This window comes from Schistocerca serialis, chromosome 3, assembly GCF_023864345.2.
Source record: "Schistocerca serialis cubense isolate TAMUIC-IGC-003099 chromosome 3, iqSchSeri2.2, whole genome shotgun sequence".
NCBI lineage: Eukaryota > Metazoa > Arthropoda > Insecta > Orthoptera > Acrididae > Schistocerca > Schistocerca serialis.
Window position 1 is genome coordinate 218,718,842 of NC_064640.1, and position 14,412 is coordinate 218,733,253.

The window sequence follows — 14,412 nt, forward strand, 5'->3', positions numbered from 1 at the left end:
TATTGCATATCCAGAATTTGGTCACTGTGTGACCATCTTCCGTGTTAACTCAGCCTTTGGTGTGAATAGTCCAGTTGGTAGTGTGTGTGTGTGTGTGTGTGTGTGTGTGTGTGTGTGTGTGTGTGTGTGTGTGGTTTTAATGCTTTAACTTACATTTACTGCACTGAAGATGGCCACACAGGGATGGAAATATAGATATACAATAAAACATTATCTGCAGCTGATTGTTGTACCCTACACTACTTGGTATATGAACATTTTGCACCTGGGGGGGGGGGGGGGGGGGGTCAAATGATAAAGTGCATCCCTGGAAAGCGAAAGGTCACAGGACTGAATCCGGGTTGGACTGCAGAATATTTCAGTCTGTGTTTAACCTAGCATGTACCTTTCAATAAAGTGTAGGTTCACCAGGAATGACACATGGTTTGGATTAAACTGTAGGTCCCATTTCCTTGGTAGGATTGGTGTGGTAGGTTAGGGATGCCAAAGTCACTGAAGCAGCGTCCAATTAAAAGACTTGACCAAGCTGTTGAGTCACATGGAATTACTATTATTTTGACCATAACATTGAAAAATGATAAAATAAGACCCAAATGAATAACATACTTGAAAATAAGCCATTAAAAATTAACAATGAAATTGTTGAAAAATGGCACTAATTTGACAAAAAAATAACATGGAAAATCAACAGTTTTCTTTTTCCTTTCCTTTTCTTTTCTTTTCTTTTTTTTCCCATCAGTCTTCTGACTGGTTTGATGTGGCCTGCCAAGAATTCCTCTCCTTTGCCAACCTCTTCATCTCAGAGTAGCCCTTGCAACCTACATCCTAAATCTTTTGCTGGATGTATTCCAATCTCTGTCTTCCTTTACAGTTTTCTCCCTCTACAGCCACCTCTAGTACCATGGAAGTCATTCTCTGAGGTCTTAACAGATGTGATATCATCCTGTCCCTCTTCCTTATCAATGTTTCCCACATATTCCTTTCCTCTTCGCTTCTGAGCAGACCTCCTCAATCCTTAACTTGTCAGTCCACCTGATTTTCAACATCTCAAATGCTTCGATTCTATTCTGTTCCAGTTTTCCCATAGTACACGGTTCACTACCGTACAATGCTGAACTCCAGACGTACATTCTCAGACATTTCTTCCTCAAATTAAGGCCTGTGTTTGATATTAATAGACTTCTCTAGGCCAGGAATGCCCTTTTTGCCATTGCTAGCCTGCTTTTGACATCCTCTTTCCTCTGCCCATCACTGGTTATTTTAATGCCTAGGTAGCAGAATTCCTTAATTTCATCTACTTCATGACCATCAATCCTGATGTTAAGTTTCTCACTGTTCTCATTTCTATGACTTCTCATTACCTTTGCCTTTCTTCAGTTTACTCTCAATCCATACTCTGTACTCATTAGACTGATCATTCCGTTCAGCAGATCATGTAATTCTTCTTCACTTTCACTCAGGATAACACTGTCATCAGCGAATCATATCATTGATATCCTTTCACCTTGAATTTTAATTCTAGTCCTGAATCTTTCATTTCCACCATTGCCTCTGCAGTGTGCAGATTGAACCGTAGGGGCGAAAGACTACATCTCTGTCTTACACCTTTTTTTAATCTGAGCACTTTGTTCTTGGTCATCCTCTCCTATTATTCCCTCTTGGCTCTGGTACATATTGTATATTACCTGTCTCGCCCTATAGCCTACCCCTATTTTTCTCACAATTTCGAATATCTTGCACCATTTTACGTTGTCAAACACATTTTCCAGGTCAACAAATCCTATGAACGTGTCTTCCTTTCTCTTTATTTTTGCTTCCATTATCAACTGCAATGTCAGAATCGCCTCTCTCATGCCTTTACCTTTCCTAAAGCCAAACTGATCGTCATCTAGTACATCCGAAATTTTCTTTTCCATTCTTCAGTGTATTATTCTTGTCAGAAACTTGAATGCATTAGCTGTTAAGCTGATTGTGTGATAATTCTCACGCTTGTCAGCTCTTGAAGTCTTTGGAATTATGTGGATGATATTTTTTCGAAAGTCAGATGGTATGTCACCAGACTCATACATTCTACACACCAACATGAATAGTCATTTTGTTGCCACTTCCCCCAAAGATTTTAGAAATTCTGATGGAATGTTATCTATCCTTTCTGCCTTATTTGATATTAAGTCCTCCAAAGCTCTTTTAAATTCTGATTCTAATATTGGATCCCCTATCTCTTCTAAATCGACTCCTGTTTCTTCTTCTATCACATCAGACAAATCTTACCCCTCATAGAGGCTTTCAATGTATTCTTTCCACCTATCTGCTTTCTCCTCTGCATTTAACAGTGGAATTCCCATTGCACTCTTAATGTTACCACCCTTGCTTTTAATGTCACCAAAGGTTATTTTGACTTTCCTGTATGCTGAGTCTGTCCTTCCGACAATCGTTTCTTTTTCAAATTTCTTCACATTTTTCATGCAGCCATTTCGTCTAAGCTACCCTGCACTTCCTGTTTATTTCATTCCTCAGTGATTTGTATTTCTGTATTCCTGAGTTTCCCGGAACATTTTTGTACTTCCTCCTTTCATCAATCAACTGAAGCATTTCTTCTGTTACCTATGATTTCTTTGCAGTTACTGTCTTTGTACCTATGTTTTTCTTTCCAACTTGGCCCTTTTTAGAGATGTACATTCCTCTTCAACTGTACTGCTTACTGAGCTATTCCTTATTGCTGTATCTATAGTCTCAGAGAACTTCAAGCTTATCTTCTCATTCCTTGATACTTCCATATCCCACTTCTTTGCATTTTGATTCTTCCTGACTAATCTCTTAAACTTCAACCTACTCTTCATCACTACTATGTTGTGATCTGAGTCTACATCTGCTCCTGGCTATGCTTTAAATCCACTATTTGATTTCAGAATATCTGTCTGACCATGATGTAATCTAACTGAAATCTTCCCGTATCACCTGGCCTTTTACAAGTATACCTCCTCCTCTTGTGATTCTTGTAAAGAGTATTCACTATTACTAGCTGAAATTTATTACAGAACTCAGTTATTCTTTCTCCTTTCCCATTCCTTGTTCCAAGCCCATATTCTCCTGTAACCTTTTCTTCTACTCTTTCCCCTACAACTGCATTCCAGTCCCCCATGGCTGTTAGATTTTCATCTCCCTTTACATATTGTATTACCCTTTCAATATCCTCATATACGAGTACTATCTCTATCTCTTCATCTTCAGCTTGTGATGTTGGCATTTATACCTGAACTATCATTGTTGGTGTTGGTTTGCTGCCAATTCTGATAAGGACAATCCTATCACTGAAGTGGTCACAGTAACACACTCCCAGCTCTACCTTCCTATTCTTAACAAATCCTACTCCCGTTTACCATTTTCTGCTGCTGTTGATATTACTCTATACTCATCTGACCAAAAATCCTTTTCTTCTTTCCATTTCACTTCACTGACCCCTCCTTTATCTAGATTGAGCCTTTGCATTTCCCTCTTCAGATTTTCTAGTTCCCTACCACATTCGAGCTTCTGACATTCCACGCCCCGGCTCGTACAAAGTTATCCTTTTGTTGATTACCCAGTCTTTTTCTCATGGTCACCTCCTCCTTGACAATCCCCTCCCAGAGATCCGAATGGGGGACTGTTCTGGAATCTTTTACCAATGGAGAGATCATTGTGATGATTTTTCGATTATAGGTCACATGTTCTCTGGATAGACAATATGTGTCTTTAATGCAGTGGTTTCCATTGCCTTCTGCATTCTCATGCCATTGATCATTGCTGATTATTCTGCCTTTAGGGGCATTTTCCCACCCCTAGGACAAGAGAGTGCCCTGAACCTCTGTGTGCTCCTCTGCCCTCTTTGACAAAGCTGTTGGCATGATGAGGGTGACTTCTTATCCCAGATGTCTTCGGCTACTAATATATCTATCTACAACTTTTTGTTGAAAACATGGCACTGTTACCTGTGCCTCATGCTTGGAGTTCTGAATGAGCGTTTTCTCTCCTCACTGGCACTGTTTTGTTTCATTATACCTCCCCTTTGATTCGCAACATACAGAAATAATATATTAAGTTTCAAATGTATTATGTTATCACTGGTCCTGTTTAAAAACTCTGTGGTATCTGTAACATTTTAAATAACAAGACTGTAATAACAAATTTTGCCATTGTTGAGTGCAACCACCTGAAGGATATTTTTATCTATTTTTGCAGCTCGTACATAGTGTACATCTTTTCACAGAGTTCTATAACAGCCAGCGCAGTGGTAGGAAACTCTGTTGGTTGTTCAACGTATCGAACGGAGAACTGGTTACACACTGCTTCAAAAGGAGGTATGTTACTTATTCATCTATTGCTATATACTGGGTGATCAAAAAGTCAGTATAAATTTGAAAACTTAATAAACCACGGAATAATGTAGATAGAGAGGTAAAAATTGGCACACATGCTTGGAACAACATGGGGTTTTATTAGAACAAAAAAAAAAAAAAGTATTGCTAGACGCGTGAAAGATCTCTTGCCCACATCGTTTGGTGATGATCGTGTGCTCAGCCGGCACTTTCGTCATGCTTGGCCTCCCCAGACCTCAGTCTGTGCGATTATTAGCTTTGGGGTTACCTGAAGTCGCAAGTGTATCATGATCGACTGACATCTCTAGGGATGCTGAAAGACAACATCTGACGCCAATGCCTCACCATAACTCCGGACATGCTTAAAAGTGCTGTTCACAACATTATTCGTCGACTACAGCTATTGTTGAGGAATGATGGTGGACATATTGAGCATTTCCTGTAAAGAACATCATCTTTGCTTTGTCTTACTTTGTTATGCTAATTATTGCTATTCTGATTAGATGAAGCACCATCTGTCAGACATTTTTTGAACTTTTGTATTTTTTTGGTTCTAATAAAACCCCATGTCATTCCAAGCATCTGTGTCAATTTGTACCTCTCTATCTACATTATTCCATGATTTATTCATTTTTCAAATTTATACTGACTTTTTGATCATATAAAACGTCACTTGAACAGATATGTATCTTTTGTTGTAAACCTATAAAATAATGTGTAATAAATAGTGTGTTTAAGAAAGTTTTATGATATATGATGTAAACAAGTGTATTGCTCTTTGCTTTGGTTGTATTATGTTCTGCAATTTGTGGTGCTCATTCCAAATACAAAAGACTTATGTTTGACAGTGCCTAAAAGCCTAAAAACTCCACTTAAAAACTTAGATCTTACTGGCCGTGTAATAACCACACTAAACTGTATAGAGGCATGCCTTACTGTGACTATTCATGAGAAATTTTTTGACAGTTAGTAATAAAATAATGCCCTCTCTACAGAAATCATCAATTTGTGGAAGCCAGTCAGTTTCCATCCTCTTTTGCTACCTCCCTGACCTTCTATAGCATTCATTCTGAAAACTAGCAAATTTTCTTTCTTTCCTGCATGTGCCTGTCAAAAACCCAACATTTCTGCCTTTTGGTGAGCGGTCTCCTTTACTTGTAAATGATTTATTTTGGTGTATTTGTCAGGTAATCATTAAAATTTTATTCAGCAGCAATTTCATTTCAAAAGGATTGTATGGAGTGACTTATAGATTTCATTTTCTACTGTTTTGTTTCTTTAAGGTCTTTCCTTTCTGTATCTAAAATACGAGCATCCTTGAGTCAAGTTTTCTGAAAAGAGCTGCCACCAAATGGACTATTGAGCTGTTTCTAAATTGTTTCTATCTGTACTGTCAGTTATTTGCGATGGGATTTGATGCAATTACACCTTCTATACAAAAAATTTGAGGGACATCTTCTTTGCCTCAGGTTAAGTGCTTACTTATCAGAACAGTTCCTTTCTCCTGAGGTTTCTTTTCCCCTGTAAAAAATTTTCCAAACTTTATTTCCATACAAGATATTTCATCTTTGAGGATAATACTTCCTCCTGTTTTTGGTGTGCCAGCTTTTATATCTTCCACGTGTAAGTAACTTCGAGAGTGCTTAGTGTCAGTCATTGCTTCACATTTACTAAACTGCCAATATGAGGAAGCATTCATTCTGAAAACTAGCAAATTTTCTTTTTTTCCTGCATGTGCCTGTCAAAAACCCAACACTTATGCCTTTTGGTGAGTGGTCTCCTTTGCTCGTAAATGATTTATTTTCTTAACATTTCTGATACATTCACTTTTTATACATAGTTAACCATGTTAACCATCTTCTATGATTTCAGATCAGCCTTTCATCCTTTCAGCAGTTCATAGTTCTTGTGTACGCTGAAACACTGGTTTCCAGTTTGGTGCCAAAGCTCTTTTGAAATTTAAGTCATTGCTGTTTACCACCTCCTTTCATATTTTCTCTGCATAATTTATGCACTTTTCCCAGCTGTTAGCAGGTTTCATCCTTTGTCCTTCATCCTGCATTTATTTATTTTTTGATTATTGCCTTTTGTTTGACTTTGAATATTGCTTTATCATTCTTCTTTTTTTGGCAAAATTTATTATTTCATCTGTTTTTCCTGTTGACCAATTATCAATTATGTAAGGAGTGAGGGAAGAATGACTGTTTAAATGCCTCTGTACACATCATAATTAGTCTACTCTTTCTTCATGGGTCATATAGGAGAGAGAGGCAGGTGGCTTAAGTATATTTCTAGATTCTTCACTTAGTAACAGTTCTTGAAATTTTGTAAGTTAGCTCTCATGAGATAACTGGCACCTGTCATAAATGTCTGTCAATTCAGATTTTTCAGTATACCTGGCACTCTCCCATGAGTCAAACAAACCTGTGACTATTTATGCTTCACTTCTTTGAGTATATTTAATATCTCCTGGTAATTCTATGTGGTGTGGATCCCTCACACTTGACTAATATTCTTTAATGACAGACACAAGTGTTCCGTGTACAATTTACTTTGGAAACTGACTTAATTTACCTAATATCCTGCCAATTAACTAAGTCTGCCACCTCCTTTACCTATGTCCAAGCTTATGTCACTATTCCGTTTCATATTCATACAAATTGTTACACCCAGCTGTTTGTATGTGTTGACTGATTCCAGTTGTGACACACTAATATTGTAAACAAATATACAAGAAGGTGGCCAGTGTGATAGTTCATAAAGTATTACTGTGAAAAATAGTGTCCTGCGAAGTGAAAAAGTAAGTTGTACAATGTGTGAAGATGAAATTATGAAGCTGAAAGAATGTATTTCAGGTTTGCAACTCATTATTTATGAATTAAAAATGGGTATCTCAAAACTTCAGAAAGAAACAACTGAATCACTAGTGAAGCAATATGAGGCAAATCTTCCACAAGTTAGTTCAAACAGTTAAGAAAAATAGACAGAAGTGTCATATAAAAATAACATATATAAAGTGAAAATTGCCATGTAGTGTATGGAAATTTAGTAAATGGCAGTTGTTTTCAAATATTTTCTAATATGGACTGTGCAAAAAATAAACAGTGTGTAACCATGTGACAAGATCTCTCATTGACAAAAATAACAACATAGAAAATGTGATTCAAGACACCACAGGTACCTGTATTGGTTATAGACCAAATAACAGTGATTCTCCCACAACAGATACATGTAAGATAGACATTTACACTGATTGCCTCCGAACTGCAAAGTATGTGTAGATATGAGATCAACAGCATAAAACCAGGTGCAAATTTCAAGGCAGCAACTGCAGTCAGTCACAAAAAAAATTAAGTGCTAAACAGTAGTGATTTTTCTGTCTTTCTTGCAGGGATGCAGCAAAAAATGATGCAAAAGATTTCGTGCTTTCACTTAAACACAGACAACACAAATTCAGAAATGAAAATGCGGTAATTTTTTCTGTACCCAATCATCAAGGTCTACATAATTGGTCCTGTGTGAATAAGGAAGTAAAAGAGATAAATAAAGCTGTGCAGAATGTATGCAGGCAATTTAAAAGTGCAACATACATTGATATAAGCACACTAGGGAAATGATTTCATGCAGCACATGGGTTCCACATCAACAGAAAGGGAAAGTCATTGATCATAAGATCTCAGATGTAGTTCACATGACATCAAACATGTGGTGAGGTATTAAACACCTTAAACCTTTGAGAGATATGAATTTAGCTTCCAATGTGGTGGAACAGTACTGATTTCTATCACAACCAAGAGTGATGATGAAAATGCTTTTTTAATGGAAGTCAAAATTTCAGCAGTTCCAACTTAGACAATTACAATACGTATGATTTGAATATACCGTGTCAGATGAGTACTCGATTGGGGAGGAAAACAGTGATAAAATATCTGTGTTACTGCTTGTCAATATCTGTTGTATAAGAAATAAACCATTAGAATTGGAACATTTTTGTAGCATTAAGGATGTAGATGTGATATGTGTTTCAGAACTATGGCTAACAGAAAATCAAGTTGACAATTTAATTGCTCAAGGATACAGTGTACCTGACATAATGTGTAGGAAGCACAGGAAAAATTGTGGTGTTAGAATTTACATCAAGTACTTCCTGAAATTTTCAAAATTATAGTCTGCTTAAAATTACAGTGACACCTACAGCAGAAACAGAAAGGCATAAAGGGGCAAAGGAGTGGTGAGGGGGTGAGTGGGGGGTAGAGCCCATGCCAAACCTTCACCCTACCACCACAACACTTCCCACTTGCATTATGGGACAGTTTGAGGCAGCTTGCTGGTTGCAGTGTTGTTATTGTATTTGTTGTTACTGTTATTTGTTGTGCAGTACTGAACAATGTCAGAAAGAAGTTCGTCGAAAGTCATGACTGGAAATGTTTTGTGTCATTCTCTTGGCCAGGAGGATTACCGTATGAGATCAGTCAACATACATAGTTTGCACATTACATGCTTACTTTGAGAGTGAAAAACTTGATGGTGGCCCACTGCTCTCCATTAACAATGTAATTGATACAACTGTTGCAGTTCTGAACATAAACAAGATTGGCAAGGAAATCCTCAAGAAATAAAAGGAAGTTGGATGAACGTCAAATCTTGAAACTCTCAGGGAAAAGAAATGTTGTGTGAATAAGCAGATTACCAATACATATTGATTTGCTGAGGATATGATTTGTCATCATGTTTGCAGTTATTATCTCAAAAACATAAATCCCAAACTCAGCATGGTATTGGTCACCCTTAAGGAATCAGATCCTTTTCAAGGCAGTTGCACACACCATTGTATTATCTAGGATTTTGCTATGGGTATTTCTGTGGCCATAAGTTGTTGACAGTGAGGGAGAATGTACCTTCATGGCGATGCCAATTTTTAAGGTAGATTCATGGCATTAATGTAGATGTAGTAGTGTGGGTTTATGAGACTTGGGCCAGTTTTGGTCACATTGTTAAGCTGGGCTGTCTGTTGACAAAAATAAAGGAACAATGGCAATGATTTCTGGCAATGGGACTGACTGCCCGGTGGGCACCTCGCAAGGTTTTCTCTCAAAAGGTCTCCTGCATTTTAAATCAAAGAAGATAGTAGATTATCATGAAGAAATACACCATGTTAAGTTTACAAAGTGATTCATAGACTTCCTAATTCAGAATGTGAGAAAACCATCAACAATTCTTCTAGTTAATGCTCCTTATGATTCAGTTGTTGACAGGGTGAAGCAAAAGGGTGAAATTATTTATTGTCTTCAGCATCATAAGATCAATGTAAATGATAACCTTAGAAAAGTGGAGCTTCTGGGACTAATATCTCTCCATACAACACAGTTCAGCATGTACAAAATATATGTGGATATACAACCATTAAGCTACCACCTTAGCACTAACATTTCAACCCAACATAGTTAATATGGACCCATATTAAACGGTTACATGACCAGAAATAATAATAATAATAATAATAATAATATACCCTTTCTGCAGCCCAAGCATGCATAAAAGAATCTGTTAGGAACATAATGTCTGAAGACTGGAAGAAGTCCGATAAACATACGTACAGCATCAGTGGAGGAAATGATAATTCATTAAATAATAACAATAACAGTTACAGTGATACTTCAAGCATCTGACATAATGATGAGAGTGATTTTAGTAGAGTTTTTCCATCATTACAATAGAAATGAAGTATAGGTGGATTCAGCTGCATGTTTGAAGTGCACAATTTGCAATGAAAAGTAGCTACATAACAAAGTTACAATTTCATAAATTTTTACATTTTAATGAGGAGGCTTTATCAACAACTAACTCCAAATGAAGTTCATCTCAGGAACTCAGTATATCTCACACAATATAAATATTATTGGCTACAATATAACTGCTGCAATACTGAAGTAATACAGGGTGATTCAAAAAGAATACCACAACTTTAAAAATGTGTATTTAATGAAACAAACATAATATAACCTTCTGTTATACATCATTACAAAGAGTATTTTAAAAGGTTTTTTTTTCACTCAAAAAAAAGTTCAGAGATGTTCAATATGGCCCCCTCCAGACACTCAAGCAATATCAACCCGATACTCCAACTCGTTCCACACTCTCTGTAGCATATCAGGCGTAACAGTTTGGATAGCTGCTGTTATTTCTCATTTCAAATCATCAATGGTGGCTGGGAGAGCTGGCCGAAACTCCATATCCTTAACATACCCCCATAAGAAAAAATCGCAGGGGATAAGATCAGGGCTTCTTGGAGGCCAGTGATGAAGTGCTCTGTCACGGGCTGCCTGGCGGCCGATCCATCGCCTCGGGTAGTTGACGTTCAGGTAGTTACGGACAGATAAGTGCCAATAACTAACCTTTTTCATAGAACTCTCCATACAGTTGATTGTGGAATTTGCAGCTCTCTGCTAGCTCTGCGAGTCGATTTTCCTGGGCTGCGAACAAATGCTTGCTGGATACGTGCTACATTTTCATCACTCGTTCTCGGCCGTCCAGAACTTTTCCCTTTGCACCAACACCCATTCTCTGTAAACTGTTTATACCAACGTTTAATACACCACCTATCAGGAGGTTTAACACCATACTTCGTTCGAAATGCACGCTGAACAACTGTCGTCGATTCACTTCTGCCGTACTCAATAACACAAAAAGCTTTCTGTTGAGCGGTCGCCATCTTAGCATCAACTGACGCTGACGCCTAGTCAACAGCGCCTCAAGCGAACAAATGTACACCTAAATGAAACTTTATAGCTCCCTTAATTCGCCGACAGATAGTGCTTAGCTCTGCCTTTTGTCGTTGCAGAGTTTTAAATTCCTAAAGTTGTGGTATTCTTTTTGAATCACCCTGTATTTTTTATATTGCTTTTGTTCTTGCTCCCAGTATTGGTTGGCCTATTTGAGATAAGTAAACATGCATGACTCTTATATTTTGTTATGTTTGAAATTAGTAGGCATATCAGAAAAATTAATTACAGCTTAATAATAAACATCCGGTCATAGAAAACCATCATAACGACTGGGAGAGCGGTGTGCTGACCACACGCCCCTCCTATCCGCATCCTCAACTGAGGATGAAACGGTGGTCGGATGGGCCACTTGTGGCCTGAAGATGGAGTGCTTTAATAATAAACATAGCAATCTGTTTCTCATAACAAAACCATGTGAGCAACTTTTTAGTACTGGACATGTGAGCAACCATTGTTCATAATATTTAACTGAAATTATCTCATGTAAGAAAACTCTTACACAACTTTAGTTTGAAGCATACGAAAATTTGAGATATTTTTAAGATTTCATTCATTTAATGTATTTACGTAATTTCAATAACAAAAAAAATTCTTGCATGTCCAAAATTCAGTGACGTTATCAGAAAATGCATTTTAACAAACTATCTGCATACCATCTTCATAATTCATTGCCACAAATAAAAATGAAATGAAAACATAGTGCAGCTCTTCCAGAACACATTGATGCAAATTGCATAGTTACAAAGTTAGTAGTATACAAGTCTGAGCAAGTTGAATTAAATGTAAGATTATATGTGAGTTCTTTGTATGACATGGCTAATCTACTCTGTGCCTCCATGTGTTCCTGCTGAACTGTTGATGCTAAAGTAATTTTGAACAGACTAGTGACACCATAAATTTTCAGAAATAAATGCTGAGTTTAGTTGTATAAGACAGACTGAAGAAAATATAATAATAATTAGCCTGTATAGGTTTCCAGATGGAGGCATAAATATATTTTTGAATAGTTTGAATTAGAGCTGAAAAACTTTTTAAGTCTAAAACAAAGGTTGTTATCTGCAAGGATTTTAATATTGACATTGCATGAATAAAGTCCTACTCATAAAGATGCATGTCTAAACAATATTATTGTTAATACACATAGAGAGGGATACTTGGCTAGCCTCAGCAATTTGCAGATTGCTTCTAACACTTTATCATAAGCAACTAATTTGTCACAATAATTTTGTGGCATGGGTGGGATGTCAGAGAGATTATTTATTGATTATTTATTTATTATTATTTTGATTGATTCATTTATTTACAAGTTAAAGAGCACAAATTGGGACTCTGTAAATGAGTGTCAAACAGAAATAACTGGAGTTGAGAATGTTTTTGATGACACTTGTAAAAAATATAGAGACTTATGGTATTCAAGTGTCCTATTACTAAATGATAGCTCCCCAGGTAAATGTAAAAATACAATAATTAGCTGGCATACAAATGAACTGGCAGTAATTAGAAAAACATGCTGATACTACATCAAATAAATAGAAGTGAGGATAATTGAGGGGCTGAACAGAGAGATTTTGTTTGCAATGCTTACTGTAGAAGTAAAAGGTATTACAAAGCTAAGCTCATAATAGCCGTAAAAGTGGCAGTTGAAAGGTATGTAGAAGGTGATGCACATAAGTATAGTTCATCATGGGAAGTTAACAGACAAGATAATTCTTTCAATCAGTTATGTCAAACTCTACTTGATCCAGGAGAATTGAATGACTAATTTGTTACACTAGTCAGAGAACTCAAAGACAAATTTAAGGCCACAGACTCGTGGCACGTTGTCCACTGGTGGGTAGCCTGTATGGGAGGAACTTTTTGTGTGGAAGGGATGGCAGCTGTTGAAATTCAGGGACTGTTGATGGGTTTAATGTGGACAGAATTGTGGGTGGACCAGTGCTGCTTGGACTGCAGGTGTCTGAAGGGTCTTTGTTTCATTGGGATAAAACCACACCTGATAAGGTGTGTAAAACTGTTACCAAATTATCTAATTCCAAAAGTATGGACTGCTACTTAATGTCTGGTTATGTTGTTAAAGGACAGTTCACTTTGTTACTAAGCCACTAAGTTTCTTTTGTAATAAATGTTTAGAGTATAGACTTTCTACAGATTCACTCAAAATATTAGAAGTTACCCTATATTCAAAAAGGGTGAAAAACAGCTCCCCCAGAACTACCAACCAGTTTCTGTTTATGCCCCTACATTGTGCCAGCTGGACTAGCAGTGCCAGTGCTGCTTTTCAGCAGGTGGACTAGGTACTGGTGGGGTGGGTAAAGAGAGAGTTAGAGGGAGGGGGGAGGCATGTAGAAGGATCAGGGGTGGGTGACTAGCAGTTCAGAAGGAGGTAGCCCATTTGCCAGCTAGGAGTGAAGGAAAGAGGGGTGGCAGGTATATGGGCTAGGCATGTGATGCATGGTGGTCTGGACCAGTGGGGAGAGGCACAAGCTGAAGCTGACATGGGGACACGAATTGGTTGTAGGTGACAGGACAGAGATAGGGGTGGAGGTTGCAGAGACAGTGGGTTACAGGAGACTGAGGTCATGAGTGTGGTGGATGTGTTGTAAGAATAGCTCCCATCTGCATAGTTCAGAGAATCTGGTGGTGGAGGGAAGAATCTGTATGGTCTCGGTAGTGAAGCAGCCACTGAAATTGAGCGTGCTGTGTTCAGCTGTGTGTTGTGCCACCAGGTGGTCATCTTTGTTCTTGGTGGCAACAGTTTGGCAGTGACCATTCATCCTTGTGGTCAGCTAGTTGATAGTCATGCCGACATAAAAAGCTGTGCAGTGTTTGGAGGAGAGTTGATACATTACATGGCTGCTTTTAGCAGGTGCCCAGCCTTTATTGGGGTAGGACAAACCTGTGACGGGACTGGAGTAGGGGGTGCTGTCTAGGTGGATTGGGCAGGTCTTGCACCTTGATATGCCCCAGGGAGATGATCCGCATGGCAAGGGATCGGGAGTGGGAGTGGCGTAGGGATGGACTAGGCTGTTGTGTAGATTGAGTGGGTGATGGTACACCCCTTAGGATGGATGGAAGTGGATAATGTTGAGTAGGATGTCCCTAATTTCAGGGCATGATGAGAAATGAAGTCCTAATGGAGGACACAGTTTGGTTGTCTCAGTCCACAGAGATATTAGGTGACGAGATGGAAGCTACTTTGTAGATAAACCTTTGGGGTGGTGGGAGCACATGGAGTGTATGAAGATATGGGGTGGGATATCTGTTTATGGAGT

At 38.0% G+C, this 14,412-nt stretch overlaps 1 protein-coding gene across 1 annotated transcript in view; it reads left to right on the plus strand.

Annotated features, from left to right (window-relative positions):
• Positions 1-14,412, plus strand: part of LOC126469950 (cullin-1-like) — a 233,915-nt gene that overhangs the window by 162,715 nt on the left and 56,788 nt on the right. Inside the window, exon 12 of the mRNA XM_050097360.1 lies at positions 4,219-4,337. Within this exon, the coding sequence (XP_049953317.1) occupies positions 4,219-4,337 (119 nt within the window). The remainder of the gene's footprint in view (positions 1-4,218; positions 4,338-14,412) is intronic.